Consider the following 22,114-nt stretch of genomic DNA (forward strand, 5'->3'; position numbering starts at 1 on the left):
CATTTGTTCTGGTATCTGTGTGTTCATCTCCTGAACAGACTGTTCACTTCAGGATGGCAGGGCCTGGGTCATATTTGGCTTTGTGTCACCAGTGTCTGACAGTAGGTCTCACACATAAAAAGTCCTCAAATGTTTATTGAGTGAATAATTGAATCTAGCTTCTTGCCTTATCTTCACACCATATATAAGAAATGGATAATACACTTGAGATTATTCAGTTAATAGGCTCAGAGGCCACTTCTGCTTCTTCAAGTATGTGAGTAGCTTGTCAATAGGAACTAGCAATTCATCTCTGAAGGGGCCAGAACAAATGGCTGATGAAATAAATCAGTGTGAAAATGTAAAGGTTCTTAAACTTTAATGTTATAGTTTAAATTTGGCTGTATTTTAAAATCACCAGGAAAAACTTTTAAATTACCAATGCTGGGGCCCCATCCGAGGACAGTTAAATCAATACTTCTGTAGGTGGAAGCCTGGCATAGTTTTTAAAGCTCCTGAAGTGATTCTAATATGCATCTGTGTTTGATGTAGTGCTCTAGAGAGACATTGCTTTAAAAAAAAAAAAATCTATCTAGGGGTGCCTGGGTGGCTCGGTTGGTTGAACATCTGACTGTGGCTCAGGTCATGATCTTGCAGTTGGTGAGTTTGAGCCCTGATTCAGGCTCTCCACTATCAGCAAGAGCCCTGCTTTGGATCCTCTGTCCTCTCTCTCTGCCCCTCCCCCGTGTGTGTGTGTGCACGCACACATTCTCTCTCTCTCCCCCCCCCTGCCCCCCCACACACAAACAAACTTTAAAAAAAAAATCTAATGGGCTAAATGGGTGATGGATAGTAAGGAGGGGACTTGTTGGGATAAGCACTGGCTGTTATATGTAAGTGATGAATCACTAAATTCTACTCCTAAAACCATTATTATACTATATATTAACTAACTTGGATTTAAATAAAATTTTTAAAAAGCTAAAAAAAATACAAAGAATCTAGGGGCGCCTGCCTGGCTCAGTTGGTGGGGTATGTGACTCTTGATCTCCGGGTCATGATTTTAAGCCCCACACTGGATGTAGAGTTTACTTAATAAAAAATAAAAAATAAACTATCTAGTTTTACATTAGGGACCAAAGTCAATGGAAAAGAACATAAGGCATGCTCCCACTGCAGTCTATGAGCAGGAACAAATAAAACTAGCTGTCACTGGTAGGAGCACAGTGGAAAAGCAGCAATCAGTATGTGCTAAACTATGAGAGGTCATGAAAAGGTGGGCTTGTGCTGAGCCTGAGACTTTCTGCAGAGGCTGTTAGACATTTTAGAAGTTTGTCACAGAAATAAAAGACATTCCCTGCCCACAAAAGGAGGTCAAGTGTTAGTTTAGCAAACCAGCTAGTACCAGCCAGCAGGCCTGGCCAGTACAAAGGATCTGAAGGCTTTGCTTTACAACACAAATCACCATTCTCAGCACAGGGAATACAGCTGTGAACAAGACTCATACTGTCTCAAATAACTGACAGTCTGTTCACAATTAAGTCAACAGCCAATTACAAAAGAGTAATTGATGAAAGAAATGAAATGAGGTTGGTGAGATAGGAAGATGCAGTTGTTACAGAGTTTTAAGGGTCCAGCCGAGTTGTTCAGTCTAACACAATAGCCAATAATTCCTGGTCAAAGAAATGGTATGAAAGAAATGTATAAGAAAGATTATTTTATGGGGCACTTGGGTGGCTCAGGGGGTTGGGCATCCAACTTCAGCTCAGGTCATGATCTCACATTCGTGAGTTCAAGCCCCGCGTTGGGCTCTATGCTGACAGTTAAGAGCTTGGATCCTGCTTTGAATTCTGTGGCTCCCTCTCTCTCTGCCCCTCCCCTGCTCATGCACTCACTCTCTCTCTTTCTCTTTCTCTCTCTCTCTCTCTCTGTCTCAAAGATAAATAAACATTTAAAAATAGAGAGAGAAAGAAAGAAAGATTATTTTAGGGGCAACAGGCTGGCTCAGTTTGTAGAACATGTGACTCTTGATGTTGGGGTCACGAGTTCAAGTCCCACGTTGGGTGTGGAGCCTACTTAATTTTAAAACAACATTTTTTTTTTAAAGAAAGACTATTTTAGAACTTTTGGAGGTTGAAAGAGACATAGTATAGATGTAGAACAGTTAGAACACCTACAAAAGTCTGAGTCGAGTGGAAATGGGAAACGAGTGGTTTATAAAATTTCCAGTGAAAAAGATAACAGCTTACATTACATAAGCATAAATAACCTAATTGCATTTTTGTCAGAAACAAATTAGTACTGGAATTCTATATTGTACTTACTGTATGTTTGAGACTAAGTACCTCTCTTGTGTTCTCCATTAATATTAATTGCTGTCATAAATCTTCATGTGTTTCACAACTGTGGGAGAACTTCTAAAACTGGATGTCAAATTAGTGAGATTATTAAAGGTCCAGGTCTTTTTCAAACAATTGGTTGTTTGCTTTTGTTTATAATTTCATACAATCCCATATGAAAAAAAAATTACTCTGTCAAACAACCTCTATGAAAATGGTAAGCCTCTATATTTCTGTAACACACTAAAGTCAATGTTCTTTTTTTTTTTTTTAAGTTTGTTTATTTATTTTGAGAGACAGACAGCATAAGCAGGGGAGGGGCAGAGAGAGAGGGGAAAAAGAGAATCTCAAGCAGGCTCCGTGATCTCAGCAAAGAGCCCGACATGGGGCTTAATCTCATAAACCATTAGATTATGACCGGAGCCAAAATCAAGAGTCAGACGCTTAATCACCTGAGCCACCCAGGCACCCCAAGTCAGTGTTCTTATTTGAGAATCTGAGCTTATGTAAATCTTTTTATTAATCAGAACTAAATTTTGTGTCTTTGCCTTCAAGTGAACAAGTTTTAAAATGTTCATATGTAAATGATCAGCATGCAATTAATTCCAAAAAATTCACTGCTCTTGTTTGGTCAGTTCCATAACCAGCCACAGAGTAAATAGTACTGAGTTATTGGTACATACAAAATTGTAAATGACCAGACCCTTATGTACTTGAGTTAAGTCTGTATTTTAAGTCTGCATGTGTATTCTCACAGGAGACTGTAAAATGTGGGCATGCTTTCAATTCCTGCAGTCTGTGATTTATGGAGGCACATAGGTCAGGAGTTTATTATGCTGAAAATCATAATAACTGTTTTGTTTTGCTTTTTAAAATGAAGTGACCAAAGCATGTTGAAAGATAAATGGGTGAACCATTTTGATTATGCTTTTATTTCTATTAAAGATTAAATATTATTGCTGAGTAACCAGCCATGCTAAGTATTATGATATTAAAGCTGAAGTAGTTTGTAAGCTGAGAGCCCTTTCTTTCCTCTGGGTTTAGGTTTGTTATTAATCAAAATGTTGGACTTGTTTAGTGCAGTGGTGTATGAAACAAACAGTTGAAAAAGACAGCTACTTTAATTTACAGCTTTCTGTTTTTTTCAAATTTGTAGGAAAATCTGTTCCTCTTTGTGGACTTTGTGCTGTTGTTCACATGTCTAGAGTTCTTTCTTATACCAGAGCCAACTAAATCCAATAGTTGCAAGATACTTTCGTGGGATAGAAAGGAGGAAGGTGCCTATGTGGTTTTAATTGACAAGTTCTGGCAAAGCCATTTTTGAAATGTGGACAGTCTCTAATAGAAATGGATATTACAAAAAATCCATCTGTATTTTTGGGCAGAGAGACCAATAATTTTAGAAATAGAAATAGTTAACTAAAGACAGTGGTTTTTGTTTTTCACTATCAATATGGGAGTATTGAATGAAATTGTTTTAAAGGGCATGTTTTGAGCTACTTCCTGGTTTTGGCTTAGGTATCTACACAAGAATCACTTGCTAAGCACTTACTGAAATGCAGTGCAGGATCTGGACTCCCCATGATGTGTGGTAAAGGACCTTAAAAAGAACATCCTCCCACCTTTCTAAACTTGTTCCTCATCAGTGAAAGTACACTTAAAATTCCTAAAAAAGTATACTTTGGGGAATGCAGCACAAAATGTAAGAAGTATCTAAGAAAAAGGCCACCTCTCACTACCTGAAACAAAAGGTTTAATTTATTACTTAACTAAGGAAGAGCTATGCTTTTAGGCACAGTCTCTGAGCTAAATGGGTTGCAAATCTTATATAGAGTTTTGGGGTCAGGAATTATTTAATGGTTGACATCAGCCTCAGAAGCCCCATTACTCAGGAGAGACTGTCAGTGATTGGCTGGCTTTCAGAAATGTGTTTACTAGACTGAGTTGACCACTGATTGGCCAACCTTCAAAATCATAAGGCTGTCACTGATTAGTTGGCTTTCAGAGGTGTGTTTACTGAACTGAGTTGTCACTGGTCATTTAGGCCTATGCAAATCATTAATTTATTAAATCCAGTTTGTGTTTCAAACTGGGTCTAGTAGTCCCTTGTTACCATGAATGTAGAATGATGAGCCTCTTTCTACGAGTTGAGATTGTTTATTCTCAGAAGCTAATACTTAAATACTGTAGGAAATTGAAAGGACAGGAAAATCAACCTCTGAGGAATCCATTTAAATAAGCAATGATCCTATGATGCATTTTTTTTTCGTATTTGTAACATCTGGGATTTTATTAGTTATCTCCAATTGAAAAGTTGTAATCAATACCTATGAATACCCTATTTTCCTCCTCCCACAAAGAATCTACAAATTTATCTTACTAAATTATATGATTATCTATGATAAAATTGGTGCTTTTTCTTTGTTACCTTAATTCAGAGCTCTTTTTTCCATTTCTTCCATTAAATATATCTGCTCTTTTTTAATGAAGATAGAAACAACTTAAATTGGAAACAGGAAGCATGGGCTTCACTGTCACCACTCTTAAAATTTAACAGCATGGTTTTTCCACTGCAATTGCTATGGTAAGGAGATAACTATACTTTCTGATTTTCTTTTTGTTCTGTTTGGTTGTTGGTTGGGCTTTTTTGTATGTGTGGATATAGCTGCCATAAAGTATCACATTGGTTGGTTTTAGGTGTACGATATAGTGATTCAACTTCTCTATACATTGTGCTATGCTCACCAGAAGTGTAGCTACCATCTGTCACCATGCAGCACTATTACAATACCATTGACTATATTCCCTTTGCTATACCTTTCATCCTGGTGACTTTTCATTCCATAACTGGAAGCTTATACATCCCATGTCCATACACCTATTTTGCCCATCCTCCCACCCTCCTCCCCTCTGGCAACCATAAGTTTGTTCTCTGCATGTATAGGTCTGAATTTGCTTGTTTATTGATTTGTTTTGTTTTTTAGATTCTACACCTAAGTGAGATTATGTGGTATTTGTTTTTGTCTGGCTCATTTCAGTTAGCATAATATCCTCTAGGTCCACTCATGACACACGAATTATGACACCTTTTCTAAATAAGGGTGTTTACTAAAGCAAAGAAGTATAAGTCAGCAGTTCTGATGAATGATATGGCATGTTCATGTATTAAAATTAGTTATGAAATTTGATGTAAGTAGCATTATTAATAATGAAGTATAGAAATGTGAATGTGATTTACCTCATTTAGTAAGTTAAAGTATATTCTACGTCATCTACATAATAATATCACTTGTACTAATTGCATTCCAGTAGTTTTTCTCATATAGAAGTGTTGGGAATGGTAGTTAAGACTCAACTTGTCACCCCTGGAGAACAGTAGCTACTGAACCCTCAGTAACTGCAGTATCACTAATCTCGCAACGTTTTATTTGCCACAAAATCTTTTCTTCAAAATCTGAATATATCCATGAGAGTTTGTCGCATAAGTAAACTTCACTCAGCATATGTGCTACTTGCAGGGAAAAGGGGTGGGGGATTTTGTGCTATTACCTACTGCCCAAATCTCTGCTTATTTAGGGAAAAATAAATTAATGTAATATTTGGGTTTCATCGGAAAGTTACAATGGGTGTATGGGGAGTGTTAATCCTATAGGCAATTTAGCCCTATCAGCTGTGATAAAAGTGCTGAGTATGCCCATTTTTAAATTGCTTTTATAATGAGTAGGAAAAGCCTTAGAAGTTTTGTTTATATGTCAAAACTGAACTTTTCTCTTTCCAAATTCATTCAACTGCCTTGAAATCTGGTCTTTGACTTCCCTATTTATTTCTGACACCTCCTAATGGGGGCAGAGCTAATCACTTACATATTTCCCGGCTGCTAAGGATAGCCAGCTTATGACCACTTACAATTCAAGCACATGTTGATACCTTAAGACCAGTAAGCATTTGATAAAGTGGGAAAGCAGGATGGTTAAATTTGTTGTAATCAACAGTAAGAGGAGGAAATTAGTCCATGGAGCCATGCCAAAGCTTAGTTTCATTTTGCACGAAAAAAAATAATTTTTTTAACCCTGCCCTGCAACTCCCCAGAAAAAGGATCATAACACCATTTGAACAAGAATTTTCTTAACACATTCCTGACTCTTGACCCCTTCAACTACTAAAAACAGGATCAGATAGGGCTGGTTTGTTAGGGGTTTTGCTCTGCAACCCTGCCCACTCTGGCTAAGTGAGTGTGCTCTTTAAAGGAAGCTGGCAGAATGTTCTCTTAGTTGAAGGAATACCCTGGGTAGAGCTCTTTTAACCTCTCATCCAGGAAGGACCTTCAAGTGAAGACAGAGGCAAAGAGACTCATTACTAAAAACACAAAGCAGCAGGACCAAACTCCAGTCATGTTTTTCAAATCTAAGTGTTTTCTGAGAAGTTGGTTTCCATGTGGTATAAGCACCAACAAACAATAAACCCATGTTGGTGTTCTGTACCCTTATGGTTCATTCTGCCAAGGACAGTATAGTATAAAATTTCCACATTCCATTCTCCTGCCTAAATCACTGAACTGTCTGTCTCCCTTTTCAGGATGTCACATGTACTTCAGTTTGAGGATAAAAGCAGAAAAGTGAAAGATGCAAGCATGCAAGATTCAGACACATTCGAAATCTATGATCCTCGGAATCCGGTGAATAAGAGAAGACGAGAAGAAAGCAAAAAGCTGATGAGAGAGAAAAAAGAAAGAAGATAAAATTACAGTCATGATAATTAGGTAGAAATGTGCCTGCAATAAATGGCCTTATAACAGCCGTTGTTCCCAACAACATCACTTAAGGGTGTGAAAAGAAGTATTTTTGAACCTGTTGTCTGGTTTTGAAAAAAAATTATCTTGTTATGTAAATTGTGGGATGATGTAAGCAAATGCTTTTGGTTCATGCTTTTTTTTCCCTAATTGACTTTTTCTATTGCTAAATCTGAAATAAAATAACTTTCCTGCCAGTTTACATGTTAACCATTTGTAGACTGTGCCAGCCTGTTTATGTCTTTTTATCCTAAAATATGTGAAGGCTTTGTTTTCAAGACTTTTTATAAGAAGTTTCTTTCAAGAAAGAGTATTTAAGGGAAACCTCCCTGGCATTCTGTTACCACAGTACTGAATTTGGAATAGAATAAAAATTATATACATAAAGATTGATCTTTGTTGTTGTCGTTTTGCATATAAATATCTAAAAATAGCCAAATCAGTAAGACCCAGTAGCTTCATGCCTTAAAGCCTGAGGAATCTCCAAGGGAATATTGTCACCTGCATCTAAGCCAATGCCTGGGTTTTATACACATAATCAAGACGCTAATACACTAAGTAAGGTCAGCCATGCTCACTGCACACCCTAGCCCAACAGCAGGCCTCCTGCCCACTCCTCTGCCCTTTCAGCATAGCAACAAGAGCACATGCAGAGGTGACACTAGCAACAGAACTATCAAGAATGTAGCTCTTGATGACAACCACTCACACTGGTTATTTACTGTATATTATCTATACTAACTCAGTTTTTCTAGAATCTGAATCCTCAAATAATACCTCAGGCTAACTTTCGGTTACCTAATAAAACCTCACCAGCCACATCTTTCCAGGTAGTGTCTCATCGGCTCTCTTTTCCCAAAAGTAATCCAATAGACTTTCCCTAGAACACCTGTTCTCAAAATGTAGTCCCAGGCACTACAATGCAGTGGCAACAGCATTACTTGGGGACGTTAGAAATGCAAATTCTTGGGGCGCCTGGGTGGCTCAGTCAGTTGCACATTCGACTTCAGCACAGGTCATGATCTCCCAGTTCATGAGTTTAAGCCCTGCGTCAGGCTCTGTGCTGACAGTTCAGAGCCTGGAGCCTACTTCGGATTCTGTGTCTCCCTCTCTCTCTGCCCCTTCCCCACTCATGCTCTGTCTCTCTGTCTCTCACAAAAATAAATGAACATTTTTAAAAAATTAAAAAAAAAAAAAAAAGAAATGCAAATTCTTGCCAGACTCCCCACCACCATGACTACACTTCCAGATTACTGAATCTGAAACTTCGAACCCGGAGGGTTTATTATACAGATTGCTGGTTTCACTGCTGATGATTCAATTTTGGGGGCATGGCAGTATCTAGTGAAGTTAAAGATAGGCATATCCAGTTATCCAAAAATGCTAATCTTAAGTCTGTCCCTTAAAGAAATTCTCACAACATTGCTCAAGAAAACCTGTACTAAATATACACAAAAGCATCAACCAAAGAATGGATAACTAAGTTGTTGTATAGCCATACTATGGAATACTTTGTAGTGGTAAAGATCAATAAACAAGAGTTATATGTGTTAGCTTATCTTAAAAATAATGTGAGGGAGGGGCACCTGGGTGGCTCAGTCAGTTAGGCAACGGACTTCAGCTCAGGTCATGATCTCACGGTCCATGGGTTCAAGCCCTGTGTCAGGCTCTCTGCTGACAGCTCAGAGCCTGGAGCCTGCTTCAGATTCTGTGTCTCCCTCTCTTTCTGTACTTCCCCCGCTAGCATTCTGTCTGTCTCTCTCAAAAATAAATAAACATTAAAACAATTTTTTAAATAGGATGTGGATATGACATCTTTATTAAAAAAAAATAATAATAATGTGAGGGGCACCTGGGTGGCGCAGTTGGTTAAATCTGGCTCTTGGTTTCGGCTCAGGTCATGATCTCACAGTTCATGGGATCGGGCACCATATGTGCCATTAGCTTGGGATTCTCTCTCTACCCCTCCCCTGCTTGTGCTATTTCTCTCTCTCTCAAAATAAATAAATATACATTTAAAAATAATAATAAAGGGGGAAAAAAGGGAACCATCTATATAAAAATGTAAACAAGCAAAACAGCATTCTACTTTGTTTATGGATGTACACATGTGGCAATGTGTGGCAGAAGTATAAAAACGTATGAAAATAGTGGTAACCTCTGAGGAGGCACAAGGAATATATAAGGGGCTTCATTTGTAATGTTTCACTTCTTAAGGGAGATTGTGGGTACTCAGGCCTATTATATTATTCCCTCTCTACATTCTAGTATCCCTGAAATATTTCATGTTTTTTCCTTTATGATCCTTTATAGAATCTGAGATGAGAAAACATAAGGGGCTCCTGATACTAACAAGAACACTTTCTTTTGTGCTTCAGAAGTAGGACAATGTTTCAAAGAGGAGGAGAGGGTATGATATGGGAGTTCTGGAGAAATGTCAACCCACTCAAAAGCAGAGTGATCAGACACAAACCCACCAAAATATAAGCCAGTGTTTGGAAGTGTGCCGTATTCCCCTCACCACAAAGTTATAACATCAGTTGTTTCACGGATATTCATAAAGTTTCTGTTGGTTATTATGAAATGCATTAGCACTGTATTTGTTTCTATAAAAGAATCGTATAGGTTTCTCTCCTGTTTCTCCCTGAATATCTCCATCTTTACCAGTGTACTATATCCCAACAACAGAGGGGACCACAGAGCTCCAGAGCACAAGCTGGAAGAATGACATTTGTAGGTATAAAGAGATAACAAAGTGACAAAATTAAACCCTCAGTTGGTTGAATGCTTCTTATCCTGCTTTAACCACAAGGAGCAGAAAGATATGAAATTTCAAAGATTAGATAGAATCCCATCAGAAAATTTCACCATGAGAATAAAATTCACTTTTAACTTAATAATAACAATGTTTTAAAGCTTAAAAACTTAAATAATCTATTAAATATGGTATTTAATGTGCTTATAGTAAAGTCTTTGGAAATGTCACAGGAATGTGTTTGGGCCAAAAAAAAAAAAAATCAGTTCAAAAGACAAAAAAATAAAAACATGTAAGAAAATTAGCCTTTATGGTTCATTCTAATGTTTTATTTATTTGGGTTTACTTTTATGTGTCTTGCCCTAGAGATATTACCCTGAAACAGTGAAGTCTATTAACAATTCTTGTTCATTGTCTATAACAATCCTGGATTTTCTGAAGAGCAAAAGGTCCTGGCAATTTTTTTCTCACTTTCTGACCAGCCATTTTTTTTCACTTTGGTTAAAGCTGTTGGCAAGGTGAAAGTTAAAACTAGCCCTAGACCTCTCCTTTGTCAATAGGTAATTGAATTAAATACAGATCTCTCTACAATTTTTAAAAGAGTAGTATCAAAACATACATTGTCACATGCCTCAGCTTTCTTTATGCTCTAAAGCCACACAGTCAGTAATACATCTGCTGCATTTAAAAATGGGGACACCATAGAACAAGGTCACTAAAACGTGTGAGATGAGTGGTTTGCTGCTGTTGTTTTTAGAACAAGTTCAATAAGCTATGGTGTCCTTATCAAACTGTCACTACCAAGTTTCTTGATAGGATCTGACGTGTGAGGTACATAAACCTGTTCTGTTGTATCAGTGCGGCCTGTATGGGAAAGGTTAGATGAATGCAGAATATTGCCCAAACATGCTGTTTAATCTTAGTGATAACAAGAAAAAAAAAAAAAAAAAAGAGGTGTGAAGTGAGTTACCATTGAGGGTTGTAACAGTATAAGCAATTTGTATTTAGGGGTGTAGAGAAGTTAAGAGGGGTTACATTCTTTAACACTGTCATTCACAAAAAAAAAAAAAAAAAAAAAAGCAAGCAGGTCTGATTTCTCTATGGCTTTGACTCCATTCCAGTGACTCTACACAGTTTATCAGGTGGTACTACTTCTGCTTACTAGAAAGCAGGAAGTTTTCCTGCCACACATATATTTTATCTTCTTTTACCTTTTAATGAAGCGAAGTGAAACAAAGGCCATATTTTAGAGAAATCCTTTTTCATAAGAATTTGATGAAATTTTAATTCCAAGAGAAATAATAAAACACCAAATCTTACTAAGATGGGTATTAGAAGTCCCTTGCTTATAGAAAAAAATACTCATTTATTCCCCAAAATGCCCCTCACCAAAGCCATGCAGGAATACCTTTGTCACAGGTGCTAAAAGTTTCATTAATCCCAATGCAGAGCTACAATCAGCTCCCAAAATAAATGGAAAGAAAAAAAAAAGCGCTGATTTGTAGCATTTGCAGATTTCCATGATGTAAATACCACGGCTGACTTTAAGCCACCAAAGGAAGCCCCAATATACAACTAGTAATTTTTCCCATTCTGTTTCACCAGGAGCTAAAAGCTTATATATTAACTCTTGCATTGGCACTAAAGAACTCACAAAAGCTTTTAAACTTTTTCCAAGATGACAATCTTCATATGTATTTCTTTTTTAAGATTACTTCACATAATTTGGTCAAGTTCTAAGTTCTAGTAACATCTGCACTCTATGTTTTTATGACTAGTTTGTATCTTTAGATTCTCTTTCAATGGAGTTTTCCAAAGCCACTTGGCTCACATTTCTTATTCCCTCTGCCTGTCATTTTTGCCTCAGTCACATGTCCAACTCAAGACGCAACCAAATTGCACAGCAAAGAAGTAGCGGGGCAGGAAGGAAAGAAATGGAATTATAGGTCTTTCAATTATTCTCTAATAAGTGATAACATATAAATTCATCTTTTAATTTTTTTTAAGGTATTTTGGATTAGAGATGGAGAATGCTACCTGAAGAGAAAAGAAGACCGGCTTCTAATTAAAATGCAAACAGAAGTCTGGTCTCTCCACATCTGCTGGGAATTATTCCTTTAAGGTTAGATCATGGTATTCATGTTACTTGTTCAGCAAAAACAACTTCTAGAGGCTTTCTTTTTAGCACCACTCAACAAGAAGGTATTCATGGTCTTTTTGAAAATTTTTAGTCTCTCATCTTCATGATGCCAAAAAGAGTAACTGTTGCTAATGTACAGATACTTTTTAATAATCAAAATAATTTTGGGGCGCCTGGGTGGTTCAGTAGGTTAAGTGCCCCGACTTCAGTTCAGGTCATGACCTCATGGTCCATGGGTTTGAGCCCTGCATTAGGCTCTGTGCTGATAGCTCAGAGCCTGGAGCCTGCTTCAGATTCTGTGTCTCCTCTCTCTCTCTGCCCTCTCCCGCTCATGCTCTGTCTCTCTCTCTCTGTCTCAAAAATAAATAAACATTAAAAGATTAAAAAAAAATTTTTGAGAGGAGGAAACTCTTCACTTCCTCCTATATTTTCTGAATTTAATCTACTTGGAGCTTCAATATTCAAATGTTTTAAAGACAATATATTTGAAATATGAAGGGTATCATGTATAGAGAATAAATGACTATTTTAAAGCAGAATATATTTTATGGCTAGTTCTCAACAGTCATGAGTGAACTTAAAATTTGTGAGTTTCCTCTTTCTGATGTGTACAAATTATTTCTTTTATTTGCAATTTCTGAGGAAATATTTTATCGGGGGTAAGAGGAATATGACCATTTTATCTCTGTTCTAAAGTTGTACTGTATTATCAGTGTAACTGAATAGACTAAGAATGGATACTATCTCCCAAGCAACGAAAGAATTCAACAAGTGATTTTTGAATTAATTTAGACAAGTTATACATGATACTATGTGAGGCCCAGATGTGCTTCAGAGTGAAATTTCACAATTTCATTATATGGACTTCATGTCCCATCAATGACATGTCCAAAACTACACTCTCCTCTGCAGTTCCTAGCCTCCTAGCCATGCCTCCACCAGTCCCACTTCACCCATAGTGTTACTATCTCTGCTAAGGGCAATGCCATCTTTCCAGCTGCTCGGGCTAAATATTTGGATTCCTGTCTTTACCTCACTCCCCACATCCATTCTGTTATGACATTCTGTTGATGGTACCTTCAAACTATATCCAGAATTTCACCATTATTTACTACTTCCCACTGCTACCACCAAGGTCAAAGGGACCATCAACTTGCACATGGACTACAAATACTAACTAGTCTCACTGCTTTACCCTTGTTTCCCTGTAATTTATTATTAACAGAGCAGCCAAGTGAAACTCTCTAAAACAGAAGTCATATAATTATACTTCTCCCCTCAAAACCCTTCAGTAGTTCCCTCACTTAATTCAGAGTAAAAACTCATATACCCATAAAAGCCTACAAGACTCCAGATAATTGCCACCCCTTCCCCTTAACCTCTGACATCCTCTCTCACTACCCTCCCCATTGCTTACTCTGTGCCAGCCACACCAGCCTTCCAGCACTTCATCAAATGAGCTGGGTGTGGTCCACCTCAGGTGCTTGGTACTGAATGATCCCTCCACCTGAAACACTCTCCCCAAGATGTCCAAATGGCTATCTCCCTCAGCTCCATCAAGTCTGCTCAAATGGCACTTTCTCAAGAAGGCCTATAGTAACTGCTCTACTTTCTAATTGCAACCCATCTCCTCCCCATATGCTCAATCTTTCCAAATCTCCGTCTCCCATTATATTCAATAATACTATGAACACCTAAGCACTCTGCCTCACTAATATACTTAACCCTTTTTTTTTAATGTTTATTTTTGGAAGAGAGAGTGCACATGCACAAGAGTGGCTAGGGGCAGAGAGAGAGGGAGACAGAGGATCCGAAGCAGGCTCTATGCTGATAGCACAGAGCCCACAGAGGGTTCAAATCCCAAACCGTGAGACCATGACCTGAGCCAAAGTATGATGCTTAACCACCTGAGCCACCCAGGCACCCCCAATGTATTCAACTCTTACAAACAACCTATGTAGCAGAGGCCCTTATTATCATTTTACAGAAGAGGAAACTGTGCCTTAGAGAGGTTACTCACTGACTTATTATCAGCCATCTCCTATCCTAGAGGGTCCTCCATGAGGACAAGAATTTTTTTCAGTTTACTTTACTATTGTTCTAGTGCCTAGAACCATGCCTAACAAATAGTAGATACTTAATAAATACTTGTTGATGGGGTGCCTCAGTGGCTCAGTTGGTTAGCTGTCCAATTTCAACTCAGTTCATGACCCTGCAGTCAGTGAGTTCAAGCCCCGCATCAGGCTCTGTGCTGACAGCTCAGAGCCTGGAGTCTGCTTCAGATTTCTGTGTCTCTCACTCTCTCTCTGCCCCTCCCTAATTCGTGCTCTGTCTCTCTCTCAAAAACAAGCAAACATTTAAAAAAGTTTTAATAAAAATAAACAATACTTGTTGAATGAATAAATCAACCAAGTACCTTTTAAAAAGTATACAATATAACATTATTCCACATTTTATAATTTAAGATCGCCATCATTTCACAGAGCTAGAACATTTTTACATTAAAAATAAATGAATGATTCAACCTCATCTCAGGGACAGCTCTAACATTTGAATAAATTTAGCTTTAGGAAACCTATTATATTATCTTTTTCTCCTTTTAACACAAGACACTTTATCACAGATGGGCATTGATCCACAGACCAATTTTGGGGAACCACTGGTGTGTAGGGAAACACATTTCTACCCATATCCCTTGAGCACCTGCTCTTTAACTTTTATTTTTTACTTGTTTATTTTAGAGAAAGAGAGAGAGCACACATGAGCAGGGGAGAGCAGCAGAGGAAGAGAGAGAATCTTAAGCAGGCACAGAGCCAGATGCAGGCTCAATCTCACAACCGTGGGATCATGACCTGAGTCAAAATCAAGAGTCAGACACTCAATCGACTGAGCCACCCAGGAGCCCTGAGTACCTGCTCTTCATAGAAAGCAATATTCTAACTCCTGAGACTAGAAAGAACTGAGGGCTAACACATAATATGTAGAAAGTAAGGCTATAAGGTTTCAGACCAGCAAGTGATTTAATGGGTAAATGGTATAACTTCCTAGTATGTTTTCTTTTCTCTCACATGGGAACAATAACAGCTGCCTTTCCTACCTAGCTGTCACAGTAAGAAAGCATAGACACGAAAACCAAGCTCTTACAAAACTTATAATGATAAGAGCAAAAATTTAACGGATAGTTTATGCCAGAGACACCCTTCTAAGCACTTTATCTTGAGTAACTCTTTCAATCCTTATAAACAACTCTATGAAGTACGCTCTATTATTATCTCCAATTTACAAATGCGGAGGATATCTGAGGCTTAGAGAAGTTAAATGATTTGTCCAGGTTACACAGTAAGTAGAGGAGCTAGAATTAAAAATAAGATTGACTCCCAGAATTTCTGCTCTTGGTCAAGCCACCATGCCTCTCACTACACAAGCCAGACTGTTTTACAGTATACCTTATATTTGCCTATAGAGTTTATAATCTAGGGAGGCAAAGGGGGAAGACAATACCTAAAAATTAAAACACAGAACACAATGATTTGACCTGAAACAAATTATATATGTAAAAACTAAGTGGATGCTAGAATGAACCAGGATTTAAGTTTGGTGGCATTAATCTAGAACTGCTTCATGACAGACAATTTTGACCATAATATGGAAGGAAAGGGGAACATGGCATTGAGAAGACAGGTCATGTTTCTGGTGGAGAGGACATTGTGCAGACAAGCTATTAAGATAAATGTAGGAGACAGCAATGTGTCTACATAATGCCAAAACATCTGGTCAATTCAGTTAAAAAAAAATTTCTATCAATGTAGTGAATTTCTTCAGTCAATCCAGATGTTTGGCATCTTGTAGACAAAACATCCAGATGATTAACTGAAGATCTGACAGAGTTGACTGGATTAACCAGATGTTATAGCATTGTATAGACATGGTGTCAGGACGTTTGCTTGGCTGGAGTGGAGTCCAGCTGTAAAGGAGATAATGGCCCAGGCAACAAGAGGGGGCTTTGGAGCAGAGAACCTGGAGCTTAGATTTGATGCAACTGAGAGCTGCTGGAGGAGGAGTGTGATGGAAATGATGCTTCAGGAAGAGGATTCTAACAACCCTGAAAAAAAAAATGGTGAGAGGAAAAGTTGTAGACAGGAAAGAGGATGTTAGGAGAGTGCAGGTGTGTGTGAGGTAATTAGAGCCTGGATCAGAATCAGGCTTGGGAAAGCAACAGGAAGGAGTGGATCTGAAAAACATTACAGAAAAAGAACAGGAAGTCATGATGGGCTAGACAAGGGAGTGAAACTGCACATCACCCTAAGGTTGGAAGCGCGGAGGCCTGGGAAAGCAGCTGCCTTCAGCCTCACCACAGTAGTAAAGTGAGAGGGGATCCCCAAGAGACCCCTCCCCTCAACTGCCCACTCAGAGGCCACAGCCAGGACCATGGGCAGAGGGTACATGAACCACAGACACATCTCTCTTTTATGAGCCACCTACATTGCCTTCTCGTCAAGCCCAATTTCATGAAAGGATTGAGAAGGCTGGATTCAGGTTGTCAGGTAGACATAACTTCAGTGAAAAGTCCAAAAAGATGGTATTTTAATGGCATTTGCTTTTATACAGCATATAATGTAAACTTTAGATATACAAAGGTATGAGTAAATTAGATGAAATGAGATTGTGAGAAATTACACAATACATACATTACTTGACAGATTGGCATTATAGAAGCCTGTTAACAGGCATGAATTATGGCTGAATCCAAAAAGCTACAATATATTTTTAAAAATTTTTTTTAACATTTATTTATTTTTGAGAGACAGAGACCGAGCACAAGAAAGGGAGGGGCAGAGATAGGGAGACACAGAATCTGAAGCAGTCTCCAGGCTCTGAGCTGTCAGCACAGAGCCCAACGCACGGCTCGAACCCATGAATGGTGAGATCATGACCTGAGCTGAAGTCAGATGCCTAACTGACTGAACCACCCAGGCGCCCCACAATATATATTTTTTAAATCCTTAATTTATGAAACCTTGGAATGTTTAGCTCTTGGTTTAGATATTTTGTAGATTTTTAAAAATTCCAAGTATCTTATTTGATCAGAATCAAGTTTATCTTACAAATTCCAATCTATTAGATTCAAACTATGCTAGTTGTATAATAGTGTGCTCACGCATATTAAAAAAATATTCTAAATATCTATGCAATTCATGGTTTTACAAATTTGCAGTTTCAAATATTTACAGCCCCAGGCTTATCAGCCTACACAGCCACTTGTATGCCCTTTACAAACACACCCAGGTTTTCTTCAACTACTTCCTTGTTCATTTCAAAAGAGAAAGAGCCTTGAACAGAAGTTAATCTCTCCTTGTTCATGGTTTGGTACAAAATTGAGATTCAATCTCTGTCTATCTCTCCCTCTCTTTCCTCCCCCTCCTCCAACCAGAGGAAAAACACAGAATGTAAGATCATAAATATATTAATGTGTTTCAAAATCACCCTAGAGGAGGCAGAAGGTTCAGGAAACTTGTTAAAATCAGTTTCCCAGGCCTCAGAAATGACAAGTCCATTGATCTGGGATAGGAGCCTAAGAAGCTGTTGTTTTTGTTTGGTTTTTAACAATTTCTCCCAACCAATTCTGATGCCTATTTTCTGAAAATTGGACTTAGACATGCTGCCTTAAAGGGGAAAGCTAGAAAATGAAAACCATCTATTGGACATGTGACTATAAAATGATAAAACACATTTAATTTTCTTTTCTTAACCCAAAAAATCACAACCCCTCATTATTCCTTCATGTAATAGGCTCCTAGGTAAATCCACTGTGTTCTCTGATGTGAGGAATTTTCCACAGAAACAGCATCAAGTCAAATACACCTATGCAATCAGCGTGAGTAGCAGCAGGACAACACTTCCCACTACAGCCCTTCCTGAACACAATGTTTACCTGATAGGTAATCGTAACAAATGATCTTGGTAAATCTCTCTAGTGCTCCAAGGCTAAGTGAGTCATTTATTTATCACACAGAAAAAAAGCACTTGAGTTCACTGAAACAATGGGTGATTTATCCAGGTATTTGAGTATAACCTTCCCACAGCCATCGTTTCATAAAACCTTGAAATTAGTAGATAGCTAACTAGTTATTCAAAAAGTTCATCAGTGAAATGTGCCCCATCATAACATCAAGATTAGAGTGTTTCTTCTTTACATATCCTCTGTTAGGTGCCTCTTTTTTGGCAGCACTGACTATACTACAGTACAAGAGAGATAAGTGGATTTATTTTTGTTTGTTTGTTTCTTTATTTTGAGCTCCATCAACTCATTCTCTTAATATTCTTCCAAGGATATAGGAAAGAATATAAATTGGGAGAATTTTGTTAGAGGCCCTCATTACCTAAGGTGTCACAATTGAAAGTCAAATTCACTATTTATATGTTTCAAATGATGCTTTTGAAACACAATGAGGATTTCACATGTAAGCCAAGTGGTTTTGACTTGAGTAGTGATTCCTTCCCACTTACCCATTCTCCTGCCACTTTCAAATCTCATCTAGCAACCGCAGAAAACGATCTCATGCCCAAGTGGGAGGGAGTTAGGAAATGACAGGATTGCAGAAGAAAACCCTTACAAATTTTCAAAACATAGAATGTACTTGCATTTTGATACAGGTTAAAACAGAAAGATTTATTTCCAGGATCTCCTACTTGTCACCTGCATAAACATATTAACCTTCAATGCCTACATCTTAACCACAGTATTGAGAAGGGTAAAAAAATAAACATATTCTCTCTAGAGTATTTCATGGATTCTATAGCTTTGGCATGATTTATAGCATTGAAATGTCTTTTGAGCACTATGCTTTTTTTTCCTCAGGGTCATTACTAGTCCATAGGGTGCCTTTGTGTGAATTAGAAAGAGGCACCCATTCCCCAAGACATTTTACTTCCATATGTCATAAAATTGAAATAATATACTGATTTTGTTTGAAAAAGACACTTCACCACATCTGCAAGAAAAACTGAGATAACAAATATCAAATCTATGTTGCTGGCCATGGAAATCATGTCCCCTTAGTCATGGTACCCTTGTGCAATGATCAAAATGGCACAACTGTGAGAAACAGCTAGTCCTTCTCTCCCTTTGCTTTCAGCCTTCTCCATTTGCTAGCCAGCCCAGATGCTCCTGAGTCCTACTGAAACTCTAGTAAATTGCTCTCTCAAAGATCACTCATGATACTCTTCCTGTCAAATTCAAATTCAAATCTACCTTCTTGGAATTCTCTCCCCCCACTTTTTTTAAAATTATATATATATACATATATATATATATGTATATGTGTGTGTATATATATATATGTGTATATATATATATATATATATATATATATATATATTTTTTTTTTTTTTTTTTTTTTAATTTACACCCAAGTGAGCACACAGTGCAATAATGATTTCAGGAGTAGATTCCAGTGATCCATCCCCTATGTATAACACCTAGTGCTCATCCCAACAAGTGTCTTCCTTAATGCCCCTTGCCCATTTAGCCCATCCCCCCACCCACAACCCCTCCAGCAGCCCTCAGTTTGTTCTCTGTATTTAAGAATCTCTTATGCTTTGTCCTCCTCCCTGTGTTTATATTATTTTTGCTTCCCTTCCCTTATGTTCATGTTTTGTATCTTAAATTCCACATATAAGTGAAGTCATATTTATCTTTCTCTGACTGACTACTCTCACTTAGCATAATACACTCTAGTTCCATCCACATTGTTGCAAATGGCAAGATTTCATTCTTTTTGATTGCCGAGTAATACTCCATTGTATAGATATACCACTTCTTCTTTATCCATTCATCTGTCAATGGACATTTGGGCTCTTTCCATATTTTGGCTATTGTCAATAGCACTGCTATAAACATTGGGGTGCATGTGCCCCTTTGAAACAGCACACCTGTATCCTTTGGATAAATACCTAGTAGGGCAATTGCTGGGTGGTAGGGTAGTTCTATTTTTAATTTTTTCAGGAACCTCCATACCGTTTTTCAGAGTGGCTGAACCAGTTTGTATTCCTACCAGCAGCACAAAAGGGTTCCTCTTTCTCTGCATCCTCGCCAGCGTCTGTCATTGCCTGAGTTTTTAATTTTAGCCATTCTGACAGCTGTGAGGTGGTATCTTATGGTGGTTTTGATTTGTATTTCTCTGACGATGAGTGATATTGAGCATCTTTTCATATGTCCGTTAGTCATCTGGATGTCTTCTTTAGAAAAGTGTCTATTCACATCTTTTGCCCATTTCTTCACTGGATTATTTGGTTTTTGGGTGTTGAATTTGATAAATTCTTCATAGATTTTGGATACTAGCCCTTTATGTGATATGTCATCTGCAAATATCTTCTCCCATTCCAGTCGGGTGCCTTTTAGTTTTATTTCCTTCTCTGTGCAGAAGCTTTTTATCTTGATGAGGTCCCAATAGTTCATTTTTGCTTTTGTTTCCCTTGTCTCCAGAGACGTGTTGAGTAAGAAGTTGCTGTGGATAAGGTCACTGTCCTCCCACTCTTAATCCTGATTTCTCTTTCTCCCTTTCCTAGTAGCAATTCTTGTTCTGCTCCTGTTTTCTGTGGGCTCTGTTCTTAGACTCTAATTCTGAGGAATCTTGTCAATTCTCCCTGAGCTAAAATAGCCTTTGGAGCTAAGGTATTTTGCAGGTGGAAGCTAAAAGGGCTGCCTATCCAATACAACTTAGCCTGTACCCCTTCCCTGTTTCCCAGGGCAAATATTCCAGTAAATGCTTGTCTTCCTGTAAAATGTGGGGCACAGGCCTCTAGATTCAGTGACAAGACAATCATCCATGACTTGAGCCATGTGATGTTCCACTGCATCTGCAGAGCCCCATGGCTTGTTCAGGAGAAGGATCTGGAATTTCAGACTCTATAGTAACTAAAAAGACTTCTGCGAATCACTGCCCAGGGCCACAGCCCTCTGCTTCTGGCCTCCAACCTTCCACAACACTCTGAGGAAGATGGTTCCTCATCAAGCCTATAATTCAATAGCCACCCAGTATGATGAGGAACAAAGATATTCTTCACAGCCCTGTAAGCTCTACAAGTAACTAAAGTGTCTCTCCACTGGCTAGTGATATTCCCAAGTTTAAGAATGAGATCTTCATGACTTACTGGGCTTAGGGAAGATCATGTTCCTGGATGACATTCTGATATGGTCCATGACCTGCCTTCAGCTCCTGGGTGAACCCTTCCTAAATGCAAAATGTAGGAAAAGTATTCATTGCCTCTCTTCAAAGACAACCTCCTCTAACAAGGGTTAGTAATATGCTAGAATGGTAAACATACCCCTTTCTCTCTCCCCTCTCTTCTTTCTCCCTCCTTTAAATATCCAGGACAATGTTTCCTGAACTTACTGGCTTTTTTTTCCTGACAAACCCATAAAGAACCATTTGAAGAGACAGCCATTTCAAAATCCATGGTGGCCGAAGTCTTCCAGCACCTGAATGCCAGTTTCTTTTGCCTTGTATCCTACATTATCCTTACTCTTTGTGAGTAAAATATATCCCACTGATGGCGGGAGGGGAGGATGTTTTGTTTTTCTACAAGTGCACCTTTTCTCTAACCATCTTACACGCTGAAAACGAAGTAAACATTGAAATAAAAATGTTAAAGCACCTTCAAGAACGAAGCAGGGTTTTTTTTCACCCCTTCTCAGCCAATATGATGGGGGGTGGGGGAGATTTGACATTTACATTGCAGTCTAAAATTATAATAGGGCTAAAAAAATAACCTTGGTGGTCACTGGCCTGACATGAGTCTGGTTAAACCTTAAGGAAACTCTTCCAAGATAGGAATTAGATGCTTCAAAATTTGTTGGAATGTGGTCAACAGAAAAATAAAAATTTAAAACCTGGTTTACTTGCCTGAAGGACCTCCATGAGGCAGACTCTACACAGGAAACAAGTCCATCTTCCAGAGTGAATATTCACTCATTTTCTTTTCCAGCCAGGAGTTTGTAAGAAGCCAGCAGGCAGTGCAGTCATGTAGTAATGTCCTTCCCACTGCCAAGATGGATTAATGCTGGGAGAGCTTACAACTGGTGAGTAATCAGTAGTGCTTGCAGACCCTCC

At 38.3% G+C, this 22,114-nt stretch overlaps 1 protein-coding gene and 1 long non-coding RNA gene across 3 annotated transcripts in view; one reads left to right on the forward strand and one right to left on the reverse strand.

The window, feature by feature from the left end:
• The window catches only part of CWC27 (CWC27 spliceosome associated cyclophilin), a 190,808-nt gene extending 183,308 nt beyond the window's left edge, over positions 1-7,500 (forward strand). Inside the window, exons 14-15 of one of the 2 annotated variants that reach the window (XR_003414567.2) lie at positions 4,809-4,902; positions 6,894-7,009. Coding sequence is in view for 1 of the 2 variants with exons in the window: in XM_015065317.3 (XP_014920803.2) it covers positions 6,894-7,056 (163 nt within the window). In the remaining variant the exon portion in view is untranslated. Of the gene's footprint in view, positions 1-4,808; positions 4,903-6,893 lie in introns of both variants that reach the window. The other variant, XM_015065317.3, reaches the window with a different exon arrangement.
• The window catches only part of LOC128315793 (uncharacterized), a 106,975-nt gene that overhangs the window by 81,188 nt on the left and 3,673 nt on the right, over positions 1-22,114 (reverse strand). The window lies entirely within an intron of this gene.

This window comes from Acinonyx jubatus, chromosome A1, assembly GCF_027475565.1.
Source record: "Acinonyx jubatus isolate Ajub_Pintada_27869175 chromosome A1, VMU_Ajub_asm_v1.0, whole genome shotgun sequence".
Lineage (NCBI taxonomy): Eukaryota > Metazoa > Chordata > Mammalia > Carnivora > Felidae > Acinonyx > Acinonyx jubatus.